The following is an 18,855-nucleotide window of genomic DNA, read 5'->3' as shown; positions in this document are numbered from 1 at the left end:
CGCAGGACGGGTCCTTCTGTGTCTGGCTTCTCACGCTGTGCAGGGTCCTCCGGGTCCATCCATGTTGTAGCAGGTGTCAGACTGTCCTTCCTTTTTAAAGCTGAATATATTCCATTGCTTGAACCAGATTTTACCTGAATTTTTCTAGGTAAGCTTTACGCCCAACATGGGGCTCAAACTCACGACCCCGAGATCAAGAGTCACACGCTCCACTGACTGAGCCAGCCAGGCGCCCCAGATCTGAGATTTTTGAACAAAGCGCATTTCCATTCTGCGCTGAGCCTCACAGATTACGTAGTCTGTGCTGTTGGCCACTGTCACATGAAATCGAGCAGGAGAAATCCTTCTAGGCGACAAGACAGCTTGGTCAGTCTCCTCCCTGAAAGTCACCGAGCGGAGCTCAGTGGGGGGCACACGATGAACCCCCACTGCACTCGCTGCTTTGGGGGAGACCAGAGAAGGCCTGGTGACAAACCGTGGAAGGGGCCGGTCATGGGTTGGATTGTGTCCCCTGATTGGCATCCTGACCCCGAGGACCTCAGCAAGTGACTTAGAGACCTTACTAAGGTCAATGGAGATGAGCTAAGATGAGGTCAATAGGGTGGGTCCTGACCCAATGGACTGAAGTCGTAGAGAGGGGCCATTTGGACAGACGGACACACACAGGGGAGACGATGTGAAGGCACAGGGGGACGGCCCCCCTTCCTCTGAGACTCATGCCGGGGACCGTGAGACCCCCGCCTGCCCGCAGGATGCCGCCGGGGGTGGCTGGGAGGGCCCTGTCCTCTCCTTCTGTCCCCCGCCCCCACTGTCCTGGCCAAGCCGCCACACCTTCCACCCGATTCCTGGCTTTTTGGGGATATAACCTGCACTGGGCAGGGTGGATTAAAAGCACCACGTTTTCCACACAATCTCTTTAAATTCAAAATGTTTTAAGACTGCAGCTTTGTGTGGCTGGAGGGTTTAAAAATAACTTGCTAAATACTGAGATTTTGTTCTTCAGTCACAAAAGCAGATGAGTGGAATGTTTTAAGATTAAAAAAAAATTACCAAACACACACACACACACACACACACACACACACACACACACTCTGAAAGCCTTTTGACAAAGCAGATTTAAGGTCTGTGCTTGCGTGGGTCCGTGGGTCCGGGCCCCAGATACCTCCACAGCTGACATGTTCCACCTCAGACCAGGTCTCTCGGGACGTCCGTATTTTCCACTGATGGTCCCCGGGGGACTGTGATCCCTCCACCTTGGACACATCCCTTTCTAAGAGTTCCTTTATTCACTCACTTCTAATTTTCACCTGGAACCGCCGTGCTGTGGTCCGTTTGTCTGTCAGCCCGGGCGTCCCCGGTCAGCACACACACCACAGATGCCCTGTGAAAACCCTTGCGGTGGCCTTGGTGGCTCCCAGCCCTCATCCTGTCCAAACAACTGCTGAGAGAGGGCAGCCGCTCCCCGCAGGGGAGGGACATGGGCACTAGTCCCCCTTCACGGCTGGCAGTGGCCTCGGCATTCGAGGCCCCCACTGCCTTTCCTCGGCCCAGCTTGCTGGGGAGGCCTGTGAACCTTGCAGAGGCAGACACACTGAGCAGCCCTCGACCCTCCCACCCCCACCCCCGCCCTGGGGAAAGGCAGTGTGCACGTCTACACCTGCCTTCAGAGTGTCTGCCCCAGAGCCTCTTGTTTGAGCACGTGTGACTCCCCTCAGGAGTCCCGGGGGCCTGGGTTGGGCACCCCGGCTTTCTGAGGGGCCTCTGTGGGAAATTCCTGGTTGCCGCGAGTTCAGTGTGGCAAGTCACATCATGCCCATCACGCCATCCGCACTTGGTGACGACCCATGCGGCAGTTTCCTTGGGACGTGGCAATTTTATTTATGTGGCCGAAACATTCATTTGTGGCTAAAAACTGGGAGGCAGCATGCCCTCCTGCCCTGGATTCCTGAGTCTTTCCCGAGGGGCCCCTGGTGGTCCTGGAGCTCCAGGCCCTGCACAGACTATTTCTGGAAACTTATGCTCACAAAACTAAGGGGCAGCCCAAACCTAGAATGCTCTATACTGAACTGGTTAAAACAAAACAAAACAAAACAAAACAAAAAACCGGCACTCATGACCTGTTTTCCAACCAGCTAAGCTTCAGTCATATCATCTGTAAAATGGGTACGCGAACAACACTAAGAGTAACACCTCCCTCACAGGCACGTGCCCACGAAGGGCAGTGAAGTACTTTGCAAAGCGAACGAACGGCATGGCTAAGAGCTAAGAGTCGCGATCACGGCCCATCACCACCTTCCAGCTACTGGGAACTCTTCCCGGGTCAGCTAGGTTCCCGCTCCGATGCCCTCCCCTCCCCTGCTGCCCCGCCTGCCCGGCTCTTGGCACCCCCACTCGGGCAGGGGATCTTCAGGCTGGTTCTCCCTGGCGTCTGCCAGGCCCCGGCCGTGGGAAAGCAGGGTGCGGACTTGGGGGAAATGCTCCCAGGCCGGCGCTACCTGTGGTGCAGGGCTCCCACGTGGCTTCCCAAGCCGGGGGCTGCCGCCGGTCAGAGGCTCCAGGCCAGTGGCAGAAGATCGGGGGTCGGTTCCCGGTACCCCGCCCCCCAGGAAAAGACACCCTCACGTCACAACTTGGCTCTTCTTCTCCTTGCACACAAACCGTGGTTTCCCAGACAACACCGGGGGCTGATCTTCTCCCTTCTCTTCTGGAAATCCTTTTAAACTGCGCAAAGACATTACTGAGGCTGTAAGCTAAAAGACCCAAACCTCAAACATGAAGGGATGCAGGCTCTCAGCACCTTGACCTTGAACGGAAAGAAAAAACGAAAGCAGCCCGAGAGGAGAGAGTCTGGTGGCGAGAGCTCCCCCACTTTGCACACGGGGCTCCATCTCTCAGGGCCCCGCATTCTGGGGGTGAGGGGGAAGCGGAAGCCATCACCACAGGTGGTGGGGGGTGGGGGCTGGCAGGCTTCCCTAAGGCACTCACAGCCTCCTCTTAAACCTTCTGCTTGTCAAAGTGGGTCCCTGGAGCATGAGCATCACCAGCGGGCAGGGTGGGGGTGGGGAGCTCATTAGAAATTCAGATGCTCCGATTCATCCCAGACCTGCTGAGGCCAAATCTGCTTTGAAACGAAGCTTCTGGAGAAGGTGGACACACACTCTGATCCAGCCAGTCCTGTGTCCCACACACACGCAGAAGGGCTGATACCCAGATCCCTCCTCCCTGGTGACCAGGACGGCCCACACCCGAGAGGCTGCCCAGAAGCCCCAGGAGCTCCTGCTGGGAGCCCCAAGCTGGCCGCTGGGTCTGAGTAACCGAGGGACACCCTTGGAGCCACCTCCTGCTACAGTGCCACCCGTGGGGCCACTTAGCCACATCTGGAGAAGAGCCAGATGGGTGGGCGTTACGGACCCCATTTCACAGAGGGGGCAACGGAGACCCAGAGAGTCGGTGGCTTGTCCGCACTGCACACCAGGGAGTGGGCAGAACCGGGATTCAGACTGCAGACTCTGACCCTAAGGCCCTCGAGCTCTGCTGTGCCTCCAGGGGAGTTAAAAGTCACTCTCCCATCACCAAAGGAGATTAGTGTCAGAATGGCCACAGGGCCACGGGGAAGGGATGGACAGGCAACGCCCAGGGACAACACAAGGAGGCCCACAAACCTTTGAGAGAAGCGCTGGAGAAGAGAGGCCCCGGGTCTCGCAGGGGAGGGGGCTGGCTGGTGAGTGCGTCCAGGGAAGGGGCACACCCGGGCAGAGGCAGCGGGTGGTGGGGGAAAGCCGGTCACACAGTCCGGGGCCTTCCCCTCTCCCCCCCCCCCCCGGGGGCGGGGCTGTCCCAGGGTTCTGTGGCCTGGCACACAGGGGACAGCCTGGCAGGAGGCCGCCCTCGCTCACCTAGGCGGGAGGAAGTCACCTGCAGCCCCGGCCGGCGCCTCGCTCAGCTTGGCCGCTAACGATCACACACCATCACCCCCACACCACCACGTCTCAACGAGCCCACTTCGTTTATTACCAAAATAGCACAGAATTCCAGTCATGGTTAACATACAGCGTTTAACACGAACCTGATCCCTGCGGAAAGGTCGAAGTATTCGGACAGTCGAGTCACTGGGAAGCGTAAGCAACACCCCAACCCGATTATCGCTCCGTACTCCAAAAAATACGCTTTGAGAGCTTTGGAAGCTGAATTAAAATGTCTACACAGCTATGAACAATTGTTTAATAAAACGTTTTCATGTTTCCATTACATGTAAATATATCAATTTGGCATCTCTATAAAAACTCTGAAAATGGTGCAAAAGTGTCACTCTCTTCGAGAAAGCGGTTGACAGAAAATAGTCACACTTCACTAAAATTTTGAAAAACGGTCTTCTTTCAAAGCTTCCTTATTAAGCTGAAATCTTCTGGATTATCAAAATCTAGGTTTGCTTTTTCCTCCTAGAACACTAAAGAACATTTATTCACAAGGATAAAAAGGCAAATGGGGAGAGGGAGAACTGAGAAGGGCTTTGTTTTTGTTTTTGTTTTTTGTTTTTCCCTGAAAATAATAAAAAAAAGAGCTAGTTACATAAACATTCCTCAAAAGAACACAAGGGGATTCGTTTTATTGGTGGCTTTTGGACAGCAGTGTCATACTTTATTGAAAACAAACCCATGTAAAAACAAAGTTAAAAGGAAAGATGGTACCTGAAAAATAAATTATTTCATATAAAACAAATCAATAACTTAAAACACGCTAATATACAAAACGTCTGCCCGTCTACTGCACAACACGGGAGCCAGCTGGTCAAGCGCCCCGCCCCCCAGAGCAAGTCACTGTAAACGCAACGTTACATGGTAAAGAGGCGGCCCCGCCCAGCGGACGAGCCTGGTCTCCTGGCGGAATGCAACACAATCCTCGCAAAGCCGCTGCTCGAACCATCCGTGAGCCTAACTTGGGTCCCTGCGGTGCCCTACAAGTAACTTGTTGGGTTTTTTGTTTGTTTGTTTGTAATGACCAAGCGGGAAACGAAAAACTATGTCCCCAAAAGGCTGTGGGAAAATATGCGATACAATCATTAGAAGTCAGAGGCAAATGAAAAGGTTGGGAGATGTGAACCTTACAGGGGGGCTGTGGCGGGGAGGGCGGGTGTCCGGGGTTCAGGGTCTATCTACGGCTATTGCAAGCGAGGGTCAGTTATCAATGCCACTCAACGGCAAGCACTTGGGACTCGAGTTGGGGGCCGGGCCTGGGAATCTGACGGGCAGCGGGAGGTGTTTCCTGAGGAGCTGCCTCAGGTCCCAGAGGTGCCAGAGGTCCTGGGAAGGCGGGAAGGATTTCAGGGGTAGGGCTGGGGAAAATAGACCTTTGGCAGCTTATTCTTTCTCTCATCCAACCCAGGGAGGCTGCAAAAAGCACAGAGAATAAAGCCAGGCTGGATCAGATGTGAAAACACAACAGCTAGGTGACGTTAACTTTGATTTTCAAGTCCGACAGCAGACTTGGGGGTCGGTCAACAGTCCTAGTGTGGGAGCAAACCAGGACAAGTTATTGCCAGGAACTGTCTTCAGGTTCGTCGACTTGTCTGATCCAGCAGGGACCGCCCCCTGCCCGGCTGCCAGCTCAGAGAGCTCCCTACAGCAGCACGGTCCAGACCCTGCGCGCTGGGTTTCCAGCACTAACGCCAAGCGCAGACTCTCAAAGGTTAAGGCAGCTGCCCTTGGCAAAGGGAAAAGACTCACCTTCGGGGAACAAAGAAGGTGGAGCCCACACAGCACCATCTGCCCACAGGCCAAGAAAGCCCGTCTTGCAGCTATTCTGGCAAGATGGTGGCAGTCGGGGGGGGGGGGGGGGCAGGGGGCGGGGAAGGGGAAGGGGAACCCAGTCACAGGGCGTGCGACTAGAGGCACAGCCAGCGTAGAAAACCACAGCTTGGCATATTACAATGAAAAACTAAAGAAGGGCAGAGCCAGAGCGTAAAAAATGAATAATTCAACTGGAACCAGGTTCACAAATCTGGGAGCTTCTCAGCAAACAACTATCAGGGGAAGTTACGCAGGCCAAAAGAAAATTCTATCAAAGCCTCTTTGGTGTTTGTGTACCCAACCAAACTTTCGATAAATTAACATCATCTACTCTTTATTCTTTTTCATCAAAATTCCCAAATAAAAGGAGAGCACTCATTTTGCGAAATACAAATGTGATAGATCTATGTAAAAAATTTTTTTAAAAAACAGTTGCTTTTGGATCCTGACTTTTAAAAAAATGGGATCTTCCTTTTGCAAACAAGCCTGAGGAAGATCTGATGGGACTTTTCGGACACAGGGCCAACATCTGGTACCTCGATGGAGTGGCAATTGCTTTTCAGGGTTAAGTCACATGTCAAAAGTGAAATCCTTCCACACAACTTGCAAAGTAACACTCCCAAAGAAATGCACTGGGGTTTTAGCTAGAAGGCCGTTTAAAGAGTAGAGACCACGTAAAAGGACAATTTTACCCCTTGGGCCGCTTTCAAAGGCTCATTTCCTCCACCACCACCTCCTCCTCCTCCTCCTCCTCCTCCTCCTCCTCCTCCTCCTCCTCCTCCTCCTCAGTGCCAATATCAGAATAATCGATATGGTCCAGATAGCAGGGAGGGGAGGGAAATGCCAGTGCTGGCTTCGAGCCTACTGTCTTTCACAGTTTACGCTTCCGACGGGAATCTGAGTAAGAAATCCAACACTAGTGAGGGCAGGCAGGAATGTGTGTCAAGGAAGAGACCGAAGGGTCACTTTCGGAATTGGGAATCTCACCTTCGCAGAGAAGATGCTTGGCCCAAGGCTAGCGCAACCTGAAAGGCATATTCTTCCAGGAAAACATCCCGGTCTGTGGTGAAGGGCGCGCTGGGGTGGACAGAGTGGGGACCCACTCTGTGTCAAATCCAGACAAACGGGCCTCGGTTCTGGGTTCCAGAAGGGGGCACGTAAGCTGGCTTTGACTCAGGGTCTGGAAACTTCTGCTGGGGGTGAGATGGGGCAGGGGGAGGTCCTCCGTGGCACGTGGCCAGCTCATGAGAAGGCCTCAAGGTATGCACTTGGCCCTTCTGTGGGAAGAGAACACGGCAACATCTCAAGTTGGGGAGGACGATGCAAGCGGTCGGCAGGCCCTCAACGGAGTCTGAGGGAAACGGGGAGCCTCAAACTGTCCGGGGGCTTCTCAGAACACTGACCTGCTCTGGAGAAGGCTGTGCCCAATTTTTTCCACTTAATAAATAAATAAATAAATACATACATACATAAATAAATAAATAGGTAGGTAGGCAGGTAGATAAATAGATAATGCCGCAATTCCATGACACCGATCAACGAAAACTGCCCACTGGTACCCGTTTTTAGCCTTTTGTAGAGACTAAAAACTGCTGGTACTGAGTTCCCCTGTTTCTGGTCCTCTCTAAACACCAGACAGTTATGGAAGTCAGCTCACACTCCGGAGGTGCCTGGAGATCTGGCCCTGCCCCTTCTCAGGCTCACTCTCTGCCTCTCCCTACCGGCTCCCCCGTTTTAAAACTACGTGCCATCTGTGACTGTGCACTCCTGCGTCACAGATGTGCAAATGCTTGGTCTCCAGGCAAGTTTTTGTTTCTTAAGGACTTATAAATCCTCCCTGAATGCTGGCCATCTGTACCTTACCTAGCCAAAAAGAAAGAAAAGGTAAAATAAAAAACAAAACAAAATTCGAGCAAAACAAAATCAAATTTAATGGTCTTAAATGCAAAAGTAAAAACAAACAAAAAACACAAAAAAGCAAAAGAAAATTAACAGAACAGAACAACCCAAAATGTCAAGGCAGTTATGAAGAGAACTTGGGAGGGTTAATCTTTAAAACTACAAATCAAAGGGGTATTTCTCTCGTTGTTGTTAATAGATAACTGGCAAGAAGTAAGTACTTTTCTGCTGAGTGTTCATACGAAAGCAAAGTTTCAAAACAAAATCCGACTAAAATAGAAAACAAAACAAAACAAAACAAAGTCTAGCGCTCACGAGAAGGGATGCGAGAAATACAATGCTCAAATGTTTCTGGGGTCGTAAAATATGGAGCGGTCTTCCGCACCTGCGCCGTGTGAAATGCTCTGAGGGACTGGCGAAACGATGGGGAACGCCGGTGTCCGATGTGCGGGGCACCGTGCATGCCGTGTGTGGACAGAAATGCGGGATGTCAGGGTAGCAACACATCCTCGGGCGTGCCGGGAGCTAGGTCTGACTGGGGAATATACTGGAGTTTCCCGGAAACTCTTTGGTCCGTTCCCACTGGCGCCTGGGCTTTAGGAGACCTGTTCGAGTCCTTCCGTGGAGGGCCCAACGTGCGGCCCCCCTTCCCCAGCGGCGGCCCCCCCCCCCCCCGGCGGGCACCCCTGCAGGGCCCGGGGCTGAGGGAGCAGGAGGTGGCAATGGCATCTGCTCGGGAAAGCAATTTCCCGTCAACCAAAAGCAGAAATCGCTTAAAAATGGTGAAGCGGCTGAGGAAAGCACACACTCAGCATCTGTCTAACATCTTTAGTCTGGAAACTAGAACTAAAAGGTCAGGTCTTTTTTTTTTTTGTTTTTTGTTTTTTCCTTTTTCTGTTTTTTTTTGTTTTTGTTTTTGTTTTTTTTTTAAATCCAGTTTGTGGAGACACCGAATGAAATGAGTGTTAGACAGTCTTAGAGGGTAAAGCATGCTTCAGGTTCACCACCGTCCCGAGGGACTGGTGAGTCAATGCAGTCTACTTAGATTTCTGTTTAATATATATTTTAAAGGAAATAACTTAAGAAACTTAAATTGGTCTAACATTGTGGGATTTCAAACATTTGAACATGTCGGTTGCATCCCCGAGTATAAAAACCTCTTCACTTCTCATTTAGACTAGGACAAACACTTGTGAAAATTGGCGCAAAATGAGTTGTACACTAACAAAAAAGTTTCAACTTCTTCACTCTTAATTATCTATTCCGTACAAAAAAAAAGCATGAGCGAGTTATTTGTGGGACTTGTTGGTTTTGAAGGAAACCTGTAAGATTTTGTCCCCCAGGCGGTAGCCGTTCAGACTTGCTATGGCCATGGCGGCTTCTTCATAGTTTGTCATGGTCACAAAGCCAAAGCCTTTGCACTTGTTGGTGTTGAAGTCGCGAATCACTTTCACATTGGTGACCGCCCCAAAGGGGCCAAACATCTGCCAGAGGATCCCCTCATCGGCGTCCTGCCCGAGGTTGTAGATGAAGATGCACCAGCCCGAAGACGCGTTGCTCGGGACATTGACACCAGAAAGCCCACTCATGTGATCTACACCCATAGGGGAGAACCTAGCAAACAGAGAGCACAGCATGCAGGTCAAGGTCATGCAGGCCGGCGCGCCCCCATCCGTCACGGGCAGGAATTCAGCGTGGGGGGAGGGGGCTCCCTGCACTACAGACCGTGGACCCTGGGGAGAGACACTTGTTGCCCAGAGGGTCAGAGCCTCGACCAGCTTCCCTGGGAGCCATGCTCCCTCCAGTACCTTCCATCACTGGGGGTGGGGGTGGGGGTGGGGGGAGTCCCAGGCTTCCCTAGATGAATGACAGAAGCTTCTCCGCGTCCTCTCGGGTGTTGTTCCACCCTCGGACTTCCCTGGAGGAAGCTCGATCCTCATACTCTATGCCTCCATATGTGTGTACATCAGGGAGTGGGGGGCAGGATCTTTTTCCTTTTCTTTCTCCAAATTTTCTATCTTGCCCTCATCTTGGCTGCCCCTGCTGGAGGGTCCCAGGTGAGCACACCCCTTGAAGGGCCACCGCAGGGCACAGGGAATTCCTTCCCACAGCTCCAGGCGACCTTCCGCTGCTGGCTCATGGCATCCCAGAAGCAATGCCTGCGGCCTGCAGGTCTGCCAAGCTGTACCAAAAGTGTGGGCCTCTTTCCAAAGCAACGCTTCCAGCTGCATAAAAAATAAGCCTTCTACAAATGTGTGGCCACTGCAGTAGGACTAAGGGAGAAGACAAAATCGTTACTGAAGCCACACAGCCCTCTGAAAGGCTTCGGAAACTAAAAAGTAATGGCCTTAGGATCGGCTTAAGACTACCCAAGCGTGACAGAGCGTCTGGGGGGCTGCACCGTGCAAGAAACAAGAAACATGACCTGCTCTAAAATAAAACCAGGCTTCGCGCTGTGGGGCTGACCCAGGGGTAAGTAGGTGCTTTCAAGGGCCATCAACAGATTCATTCTTTTGACGGACATAACAACAAGACGGACCGACCAGCTCCCCAGGTGCAGCCCACTTATTCAGGGGATCTCTTCAAGGCAGGTATGGAAGAATCAAGACACATCACTGGCCATGGCTTTGAATGTACGGGAGGAATTTTAAACAGCTTGCATCAGGAGGTCGGAGTTGGTTCAATGACTCCAGTGGCTTGTTAGTGATCTCGACTCAACAGGGACCACAGTGGCACTGAAGGGGGTGGGTAAAGGCACCCTTGTATCTGTGTGACATTAAGCCAAGCTGGTTTTCAATAAAAACTGGAAAGACGTTCTGACTTTAACGGACCTGTCCCCGCCTCCAGTTTTGTGGGAAACCAAATGTGGGTCCGAGTTAAACTAGCTAACCCGAATCGTCATGTACCTGTTATACTGAAAATAACCTGAAGTCTTACCTTACTATTTTCTATTGACGTGATTCTCATTCCTATTAATTATTGTTAGTTGGTTTCTCCCCTGCTAACTGGAGCTGATTTCTTTCATCCTGGCTGCAGTGAAACCTACCTCCCATTCTTTTCTCTGATGTACAAAGGAGACCTGAGCCCTTCTTGAGTATTTGGGGGGGGGGGGTCTTTCCTGCTGTGAGATGCAGACTGCACACTCTCCCCTCGGCTGGGCCTCTCTCCCTCTTGCTTTCATCTTAGTCCACCTTCCGGTGGCCAGTCTTTCCTCACACCTTTCCTGCCATCCTTGCTTCCCTCCGTCTCTCCTCGCGGTGAGCCTCTAATTGTCAAGACCCCTTTCCTGCCTGGCCAGCAGTGTTGGCTGCTCTGGTCCCCTTTCTTTTCTGTTCCTCCTTCCTGTGACCAAAGTCCCCCCTCCTCCCGTACCCTCTTCCCTGCTCGTCCAGTCTGGTTACTGGGAACCTGCTGGACGCTGCCATCCACACGTCCCGCCTGACCAGCAGTGACACAGACTATGTCAGCTGGCCTTCAAACATGGATTTACCTCACTTCCATCCCAAGACGCTTCCTTGGTCTCTGTCTTTAAACTAGAAAAGCCAATGAGGGAAGGCTAGCTTTGGAACCTGAGCCGAGTTGAGAACTCTGCGTTGCTAGACGCTGAAGACAGTGCCTCCCCAGGGGGCCTCTGTGCAGGATTTTGCCCAATCTCTCCAAGACAGAGATGGGAAACCTGCAAAGTCGCAGAGATAAAGATCCCTAACATGCCTCACGCCACTGATGGAGGTTTTGACAAAAACAAAAACCAAGTGGCCTGGAAATCGGGACTGCCACTGCTTGTGAGGCGGAACACGCCCGATTTTGGAGCCCAAGTTCCTGACCCTCATCGTCTCTGTTCTCCTAGAGCCTGGCAACTGGAGTCATTTTCAGTCTAGAAAGACGAGGGAATGTCAGAAAACCTCTGGCCTCCAGGACAGGGCTTTTAAAACAGAAGCCGTGTGATATTTAGAGATGCAGGTGAGCGCCCAGGTAGGTGAGTGAGAGGGCTACCTGAGGGCTGGGAGCAGGGGCTGCGCGCCGAGGAGGAGGGCAGCTCTCCCCTACGCACACCCGAGGCTGCATCTTCTGGCTGCTACACTCATGGCCCCGAGCTCCGGCCACTGAACACCGGACCGGGCCCTGGGGCGCTATGTACTCTGCCCCCGGGGTGGGGGGGGGGGGCGGAGACGGAACCACCTTGTGGATTCCGCTTCAGGCAATACTCGGATGGACATAAACGCCTTTCACACAGACACCTTCCGATGGGGGCAGGGGGCAGGGGGCAGGGGCACGAAGACACAGTGATTCTGAGCGCGGCTCTCTGACCAGCCGGGTGGACCCGGCCGGGCCGCGGTGGGAAGAGCTGGGTTGACGAGAGCGCCGCCTCCCGACCCACCTGAATCTCTGCGCCTGGTGGTGAACGGGGCCTCCGAACCGTCTGGCCGGCGAGTGGTAGAGCTGGGAGAGCAGCGCCATGTTTTTGTTCTGGTTGGGGTTGGCTGCAAACTTCACTGTAATGGGCTCGGAGGAACCTGGGGGTTTATGACCATTGAAACTGGTAATTGCCTCTTCTGCTTCCGAACGTTTGTCAAACCGGATAAACGCAACCCCTCTGGACAAACCTTTTTAACAAACCAACAAAAAAGGAGTTAGGGGAGAAAATACAAGGAGTTTTAAAACTGAAAAGCAAAAGCGAAGTCAGTCAGCTATGGTTTCAAATCAGGTAACGAGGCAAACAAAAATGAAGCCTAAACATGGAAATGAACGAATGAACTTAAAAAAAAAAAAACAATGACCAGCAAGATTAAGCTTTCAGACGTCCTTCTGAGTTGAAGCAGCAACTACACAGCCTCAGTGCCAACAGACATTCTGGTGACAGATGTCCCAGACAGACACCCCAGCCTCTTACAAAAAAAAACATGCTGGAGGAGAGGACACCCTCCATCGCTCTCAGCGCCCACCAGGTAGGGTCTGCAGGGTTCTCCCTGTGCTCCGGGGCCCCACGGCCTGCCCTGTGAACAAGGAGTGACGGTGGCTCGTGTAGCCCAGCCAGGTCGGCCTGACAGAGTCCCTGCTCACTCAGCCTTTACCATCCCCAGAGGGGACAGAGTCCAGTGAACAAGCCTCGGCCCACAGCCCTCTCCTCCTCCTGCCCTCACCTCACTCACCTTTGGGATGTTCCACTGTTAATGTCCTAGGACTGCCTAGAATCCAGTGAAGCCCCTCGCTCTCCCCCAGAAAACTGCTCAGGTGCACACAGTGGTGCTGCCACCTGCCCGCAGACTCCCCGCAGGTTAAGACTCCCTGCCTGGGGCCCACACCAAACCTGTCCTTGTTCCTGAGTGGGAAGGGCCGGGCCCCCTGCCGTGGTGTCCAGCTGCCTCATAGACTGAGCCACCTGCAGTCAAGCCCTGGGTCCCTGCTGTAACCCAATCCCTCGACAGAGCAAGAATGTGGACCGGGACCAGGCTGCCTGAGATCCAAGGCCCTGCTGAAGGTCTGGCCAGCCCAGCATGGGTTCGAGACCCGCACAAACCGGGCAGAAGAGGGGTTTGGCCATCCTCCACCCTAATCCATCCATGTTCTAGGCCTGGGAGGAACGATGACAACTGTCCCCTGCAGAACTAGACGAACAGGGTGGGGCTGGGGAAGAGGCCTGGCTCCTTCTCCTGGGGAGAACAGGGGTCAGGTGGGAAGATCAAAATGCAGTGGAGAGGTGACAGTCGAGGGCAAGTCCTGGATGTGCCCTGGTGGGGGGACTGTAGCAGACAGCCCTATCCTGCACATTCTCATCCGGACTGCCAGTTATAGCCTGCCTGGGGTCACGTTTCCTTCTCTAGACAAAGGCCTTCAGCTCCCAGTGCATGACAATTACCAAAGCAGGACAGCCCAGGATCTGGGGGGTCACCAGCTAAGTGAGCACACCAGATGCCCCCCCCCCCCCAAGCAGCTTCATCTCCCACACCTTTCTTTACCCCTTCCCAGAGTCCCACCAAGTGCCCCATGATGGGCACAGGATGTGGGTCTCCCCAGCTGGCCCAAGGGCCGCAGAGGGGCACAGAGAGGCTCAGGCATGCCAGGTGGGATGCTGAAGTGACCAGTGTCACGGTGAGAGGCATGGCCGCCCACTGGGCACCTAGAATCCCATGCCTGGGCCTGGGCCCCATTCAAGCAAGTAGACAGCAGTCAGGGAGCCTCGGGCCAAGGAATCTCGGTCTACAACTGTAACACACAGTGGACACTCCATGGTGAGTCCAAAAGCACGTATCCCAGCTCACCCAACTGGGAACCTGCCCCTCCTGGTCTCCCCCCAGTACAGTGCCCTGGGAGGGCACACAGCTGCCCCCAGTGGCTTCAAGGCTGCCTCCATCTGGGCTCCACGATCGTTTAAATATATATAAATTTAAAATTCACCAAAGACACTCATTGAATTCATGAGATCCAACCTGACAATTCACACGTGTGCCAAGAAAATTCTAGAGCCTCAACTCATTTTCAGTTTCAGTTCAGAAGGAACACCTAAAAACACACACTCAACACACACTGTTTTTATTTACTCTTGAACAGCATGAATGGCACCTTTGACAGACAGACGCCTGAACGGGTATTTAACTTCAGGCAAAACACTGACAGCTGTCTCTGGCTGGCTCTGGCAGGAAGCTGCCCTCGGGGAGAAGGTTCCATCCTAGTGATAAGGACCTTGAGATGGAACAGAGGAAAAGTGTGTGTGCCGTGTGGTTTCCCTGTTTGGTTTTGTAAAATGACTTTCAAATGGAAACCGCCCAAGTGAAACGAAGACAACCCAAGAGAGAAAATGTCAGCGTGAGGGAGAACATGTTCACTAAATGATCTGATGAGTAGACACCCTTTGAAGGGGGCCTGTGGTGGTGTTTTTTTCCCCTCTACTGTTTTTAGAATCAAGAGTAGAGGTCAATCAATGGCATGATCTCCAGATGAGTAACCTAGAAGGTTCACAATTAAAACAGGTAAGAAAACAAAATTTAAAAATTAAGTTCTGTCAGCCGTTAAGTTTTTCCAAGAGCGATGCCCCATCCCTTTAATGCTACAAGGCACATCATATGGAAGCAAACTGGACCCGCACACCCGCCAGCATTGCTAGTCTCTGCCCTCGTCCCCTGGGACTCCTTGGGTCCCAGCAGAGAAGCCCCGCTGGTGGCCCCCTCTGGAGCAGAGGACAGAATGGAAGTCCACAGTCCTGGGGGTCCACCGTTCTAACTCCCCAATTCAACACCCCAGGCCTGGACAGGGAGCCCCAGGGACTCCCTCACATCTCCCCTCCTTCTGGCCCTCACAAAGATTCTGAAGACAGTCCCTCTGCTGTTCAGCAGAGGCTGGTGGGACGCCTGAGAGAGCATGAAGCGCCCATGGACGCCACTCTGAGTTCATGGCTGAGCCCGGGGGGCAATCCTGGTGTCTAAGAGACACCAGCCCTACAGAGGGAAAGGAGACCAAATGCCCCACAAATGGCTGAGGGGAACTGTCTGCATAAGTGACCTCCCTCAGGGTGGTGAGAGCCACTGGGGAAAGCTAGATGTCCGGGGTGGGGGTGTTCCCGGAGACAACCAGCTCCACTCAGTCATGCTGGGCTGGACAGAGACAAGTAGAGGCAAAGCGGTATGTATGACACGTAGAAAAGGAGGGCGATGGAAACAGAATGTGGCCCAGCGTGGTCATACCATCCAGGTCCCCAGGCAGCCCACACAGGTGCTCCTATGCAGATGGGGCTGAGGACAAACACATACACTGACCAGCCCACTGCATTGTTCCTTCTCAATTGGCACTTGAAGGTGAGTACGGGGGGCTTCAAGGACCCCAGGAAACTGTCCTGGTGTGGACCAAAGGGGTTGACACCAAGTAAACGGGATCCTCGCCCTCACCCCTCTCCCCGCCCCAGAGCACAGCTGCAGAACAGAGGCCGCGGTGTGGTCCTTGTCCCTCCGGCAGAGCCTGGTGTCAGAGTGGGCATCTGCACTAGGCACGGGGCTACCCGGAGAGCTGCACCTGTGGACCACACTCCAGAAGGCTCCCCTTCCGCTCAGGCCTCCGGGGACTCGAGCTGCTTATGCCTCAGGACTGCAGCCTGGGCAGCAGGGCCAGCAGATGCGGAGCTGAGCTTCCAGAGGAGGGGTGGAGAAGGGAGGGTGAGTAGTGAGGCTGCCCACCCCAAAGCACACAGCTCGGAGGGACAAGGACGATGTGTGCGTGTCTCTACCCCCATCTGTCACAGGCCAGGAGGGCCCAGCCCACCTGCTCTCTGGGATCTGCTTTGCAGCCTCCTAGGGGCGCCGCTGGCCTCTTGGAAGGGAGTCACCTCACAGTTATGACTCCTTGGGACCAAACTACCCAGTGTTTGTTTTCACATCACAGCCAAGGGGGGCGGGGACATGGAAGAACATGAACATCAAACGCAGATCATTCTAATGGCCTCTCTGAGCTCCATGAGCGGTTTGTCAACAGATTCCCACTCCTGGTTGGGGCAGAACAGAGGAGTCCTACAGCAGGTGTGGCCCAAGCTCACCTCTCCCCAGAGACAGGCACGGGGCTTGACAGCGGATGTCCTGACCCCAGTGCCCAGGCCAGTGGGGTGGGCAGGCTGCACGGTCAGGACTGGCACCAGCCTCCTGCGCGGGGCTCTCCCGGGGGCAGCTGAGGGGCCTCCGCTCGGCTGTGTCTGATGGCCTCGTGCAAGGTCCAGAGCCCAGGCTGCTAATGTCCTGGGTTGAGGTGACCTGACAGGGGCTGGCGGAGTGGCCAGGCTGGTCAGTGAGGGGAATTTACTGCCTTGAGCTCTCTGAGCTTTGAATGGGCTACCCGAGGGGGACATCCAAATCATGGAGACGAGAACAGCTCCTCAGAAGCAGCTACCTGTGGCTTCGGGCCAGTGAAAAGTAGGGACTCTGGGTCATGAGCGAAGACTGTCCCACACTGCACCCCGAGTGCCTAAGAGCTGCTGCGAACGGCTGACTGGTGGCCTTTCCGCCCATTCACAGGCCAGGCTGGGCCATCTGGGTGCTTGAGGAAAGGTGCCAGGATCTCTTGGTGTTTTCACCATAAAATGCATCAAACTGCATCCTCTGTCCCTGGACTCGTAAAACAAAAGCCAGTGTCTCCTCATTCTGATTCTGTGCTCCCTGGTGGAAGAACTATTGACGCTGAGAATCAAGCAGTGATTTGTCTTCCTGGAAACTCTGGAGTCCGTCTGGAGGAAAACCTCACCCACATCTGGGCCACCCACCGTACCTGTGGTCTGATCCACGAGGACCCGGGAGTTGATGATTCGCCCGAACCGAGAGAACATATCCTCCACATCCTTTTGGGTCATGGTCCTTGGGAGGCCACTGATGTACAGGTTGGCGTCTTTGATGACCTCTGAGCTCGGGCGGGCATACGACACCTTGAAAACAAAACCACTTTCTGGGGTTAGGGCAGGTGTGTGGCCAAAGCATCGAGGGAGACGGGGTTAGATTTGGGGGGCGAGAAAAAGCCACCCTTCTGGTGAGAAATCATTCCAACACTCACCATCTGCAGCAGCATGCGTGAGAGTTCACGCGGGCCAAGCCACGAGCCAGATGGACACCCCGTAGCATTTTCTCACCTGGACTTCACGCCCCACAATGAGGCAGACATAGTCTTAGTTTCAAAGCTGAGAGACTGAGGGCCCACGGGTGGCTGCAGACAGGGCCAGGACTCAACCACAGCCGTCTCTCCTACTGTGGCCTCTCCCTTCTCTGGACAGTGAAGAGCCCAAAGGGCAGCAGGCAAGGGAGCTGGGTGCTGCTGGGGGGGGGGGGGGCGCGGCGACACCACCTGCCAACAGGCAAACCTACCAATGGAGCCCATGGGGGACCCTGGGGTGCTGGGGAGCCCGCAGTCTAACACTCAGTGTTTGACGTTAAATGACTCCATACTTTTTGGGGTTTTGTTCTGCAAAACCGAATAAACCCTGCAAGGAACTTCTGCAGCCGCTCAGATAAGATGGTAGGTGTGTGCACTAGACGCAGGAGGCTTCAGGGGCTGATGGCAAGATAGGCCTTGGTGCCTTCCCAGGTCAGCGTGATGGCTGTGGATGGCCATGGACCGTGCAGGCCAGCAGGGATGGGAGGGGCGCCTGGGTGGCTCAGTTGGTTAAGTTGATTTCAGCTCAGATCATGATCTCACAGGCATGAATGAGATCGAGCTCTCTCGGCTCTGAGCTGGGCCTGGAGCCTGCTTAAGATTCTCCCTCCCTCTGCCCCTCCCCCCACTCGCACAGGGGCACTTGGGCCCTCTCTCTCTGAAAAAACAAAAAAAAAAAGGGGGAGATGGGACAAAGGCCACACCCTTGCTGGGAAGGAGCAGCTGGGACAAGGCCCCTGTGTGGCCTGAAGGGACAGGGCTCAATGACACCCATTGGAGTCAGATCTGAGTCAGGAGGCTGGGAAATAAGAAGGGAGGAGGCAGGGAGTCATCCTCTGGAAGGGTTGGGGACTGGAACCTATGCACAATAATGCTCTCTCTGAGAGTCACAAGCTCAGGAGACCAAGAGCCTGAGACCATAACCCAGGAACTGACACGACCTCTCAGGCGTCACCAGGCAGCACAAGGTCACAGACAACAGGTGTGTTCTCACTGCAACGCTCAGGCCTGCCGGAAGGGGCAGAAGTGTGGCCCCTCAGTACCAAACACGTGGGCAGGAACACACTGCCCCCCCCCCCCCCCCGCCCCCGGCCCCGGCCTTCACGTGCTTCTGAGTCCAAATCTATGACATTCCCTAAGAGGCGACAACAGACACAACCTTTGCCAGCAGAGCAGAATGTGGTCCAGCAGGAGACAGAGAACGAATGAGAAATTATGTGGTGTGGTCAGAGCCCAGCTTCCCCCAGAGAGGTGCCGAGGATCATGGAGATTGAACGTCAGAGAGTAGAACAAAAGTGGCCCTGATCTGATCGGGAAGATGCCCCAGAGCACCAGGTCCTGTTGGGGGCAGGCGGCCTCCAAGCAAGTGGGGCAAATATGGCAATGTCCCCTGAGATAAAGAGGCCACCTTGGCCTGCGGGCTCTCCCCAGCACCCTCCAAAGCGGCAGGTGGCTGACCAGTCCAGTTGGGGCTTGGTCACGCTCCTCAACTTCCAAAGAAGGGTGTCAACTCTCACATCTGGGCCTCAACTCTCCAGATCTGCATCAC

At 54.0% G+C, this 18,855-nt stretch overlaps 1 protein-coding gene across 1 annotated transcript in view; it reads right to left on the bottom strand.

The window, feature by feature from the left end:
- Positions 1 to 7,696: 7,696 nt before the first annotated feature.
- ELAVL1 (ELAV like RNA binding protein 1) overlaps positions 7,697 to 18,855 on the bottom strand; it is a 38,921-nt gene continuing 27,762 nt past the window's right edge. The window contains exons 4-6 of the mRNA XM_023244561.2: positions 16,932 to 17,085; positions 12,067 to 12,292; positions 7,697 to 9,302 (exon numbers count right to left, since the gene is read on the bottom strand). Of these exons, the coding sequence (XP_023100329.1) occupies positions 8,978 to 9,302; positions 12,067 to 12,292; positions 16,932 to 17,085 (705 nt within the window). The 3' untranslated portion in view covers positions 7,697 to 8,977. The remainder of the gene's footprint in view (positions 9,303 to 12,066; positions 12,293 to 16,931; positions 17,086 to 18,855) is intronic.

The sequence above is a fragment of the Felis catus genome, chromosome A2 (assembly GCF_018350175.1).
Source record: "Felis catus isolate Fca126 chromosome A2, F.catus_Fca126_mat1.0, whole genome shotgun sequence".
In the NCBI taxonomy this organism is placed as follows: domain Eukaryota; kingdom Metazoa; phylum Chordata; class Mammalia; order Carnivora; family Felidae; genus Felis; species Felis catus.
The sequence above is the reverse complement of the archived record's forward strand: the minus strand, read 5'-3'. Positions and strand labels throughout refer to the sequence as shown.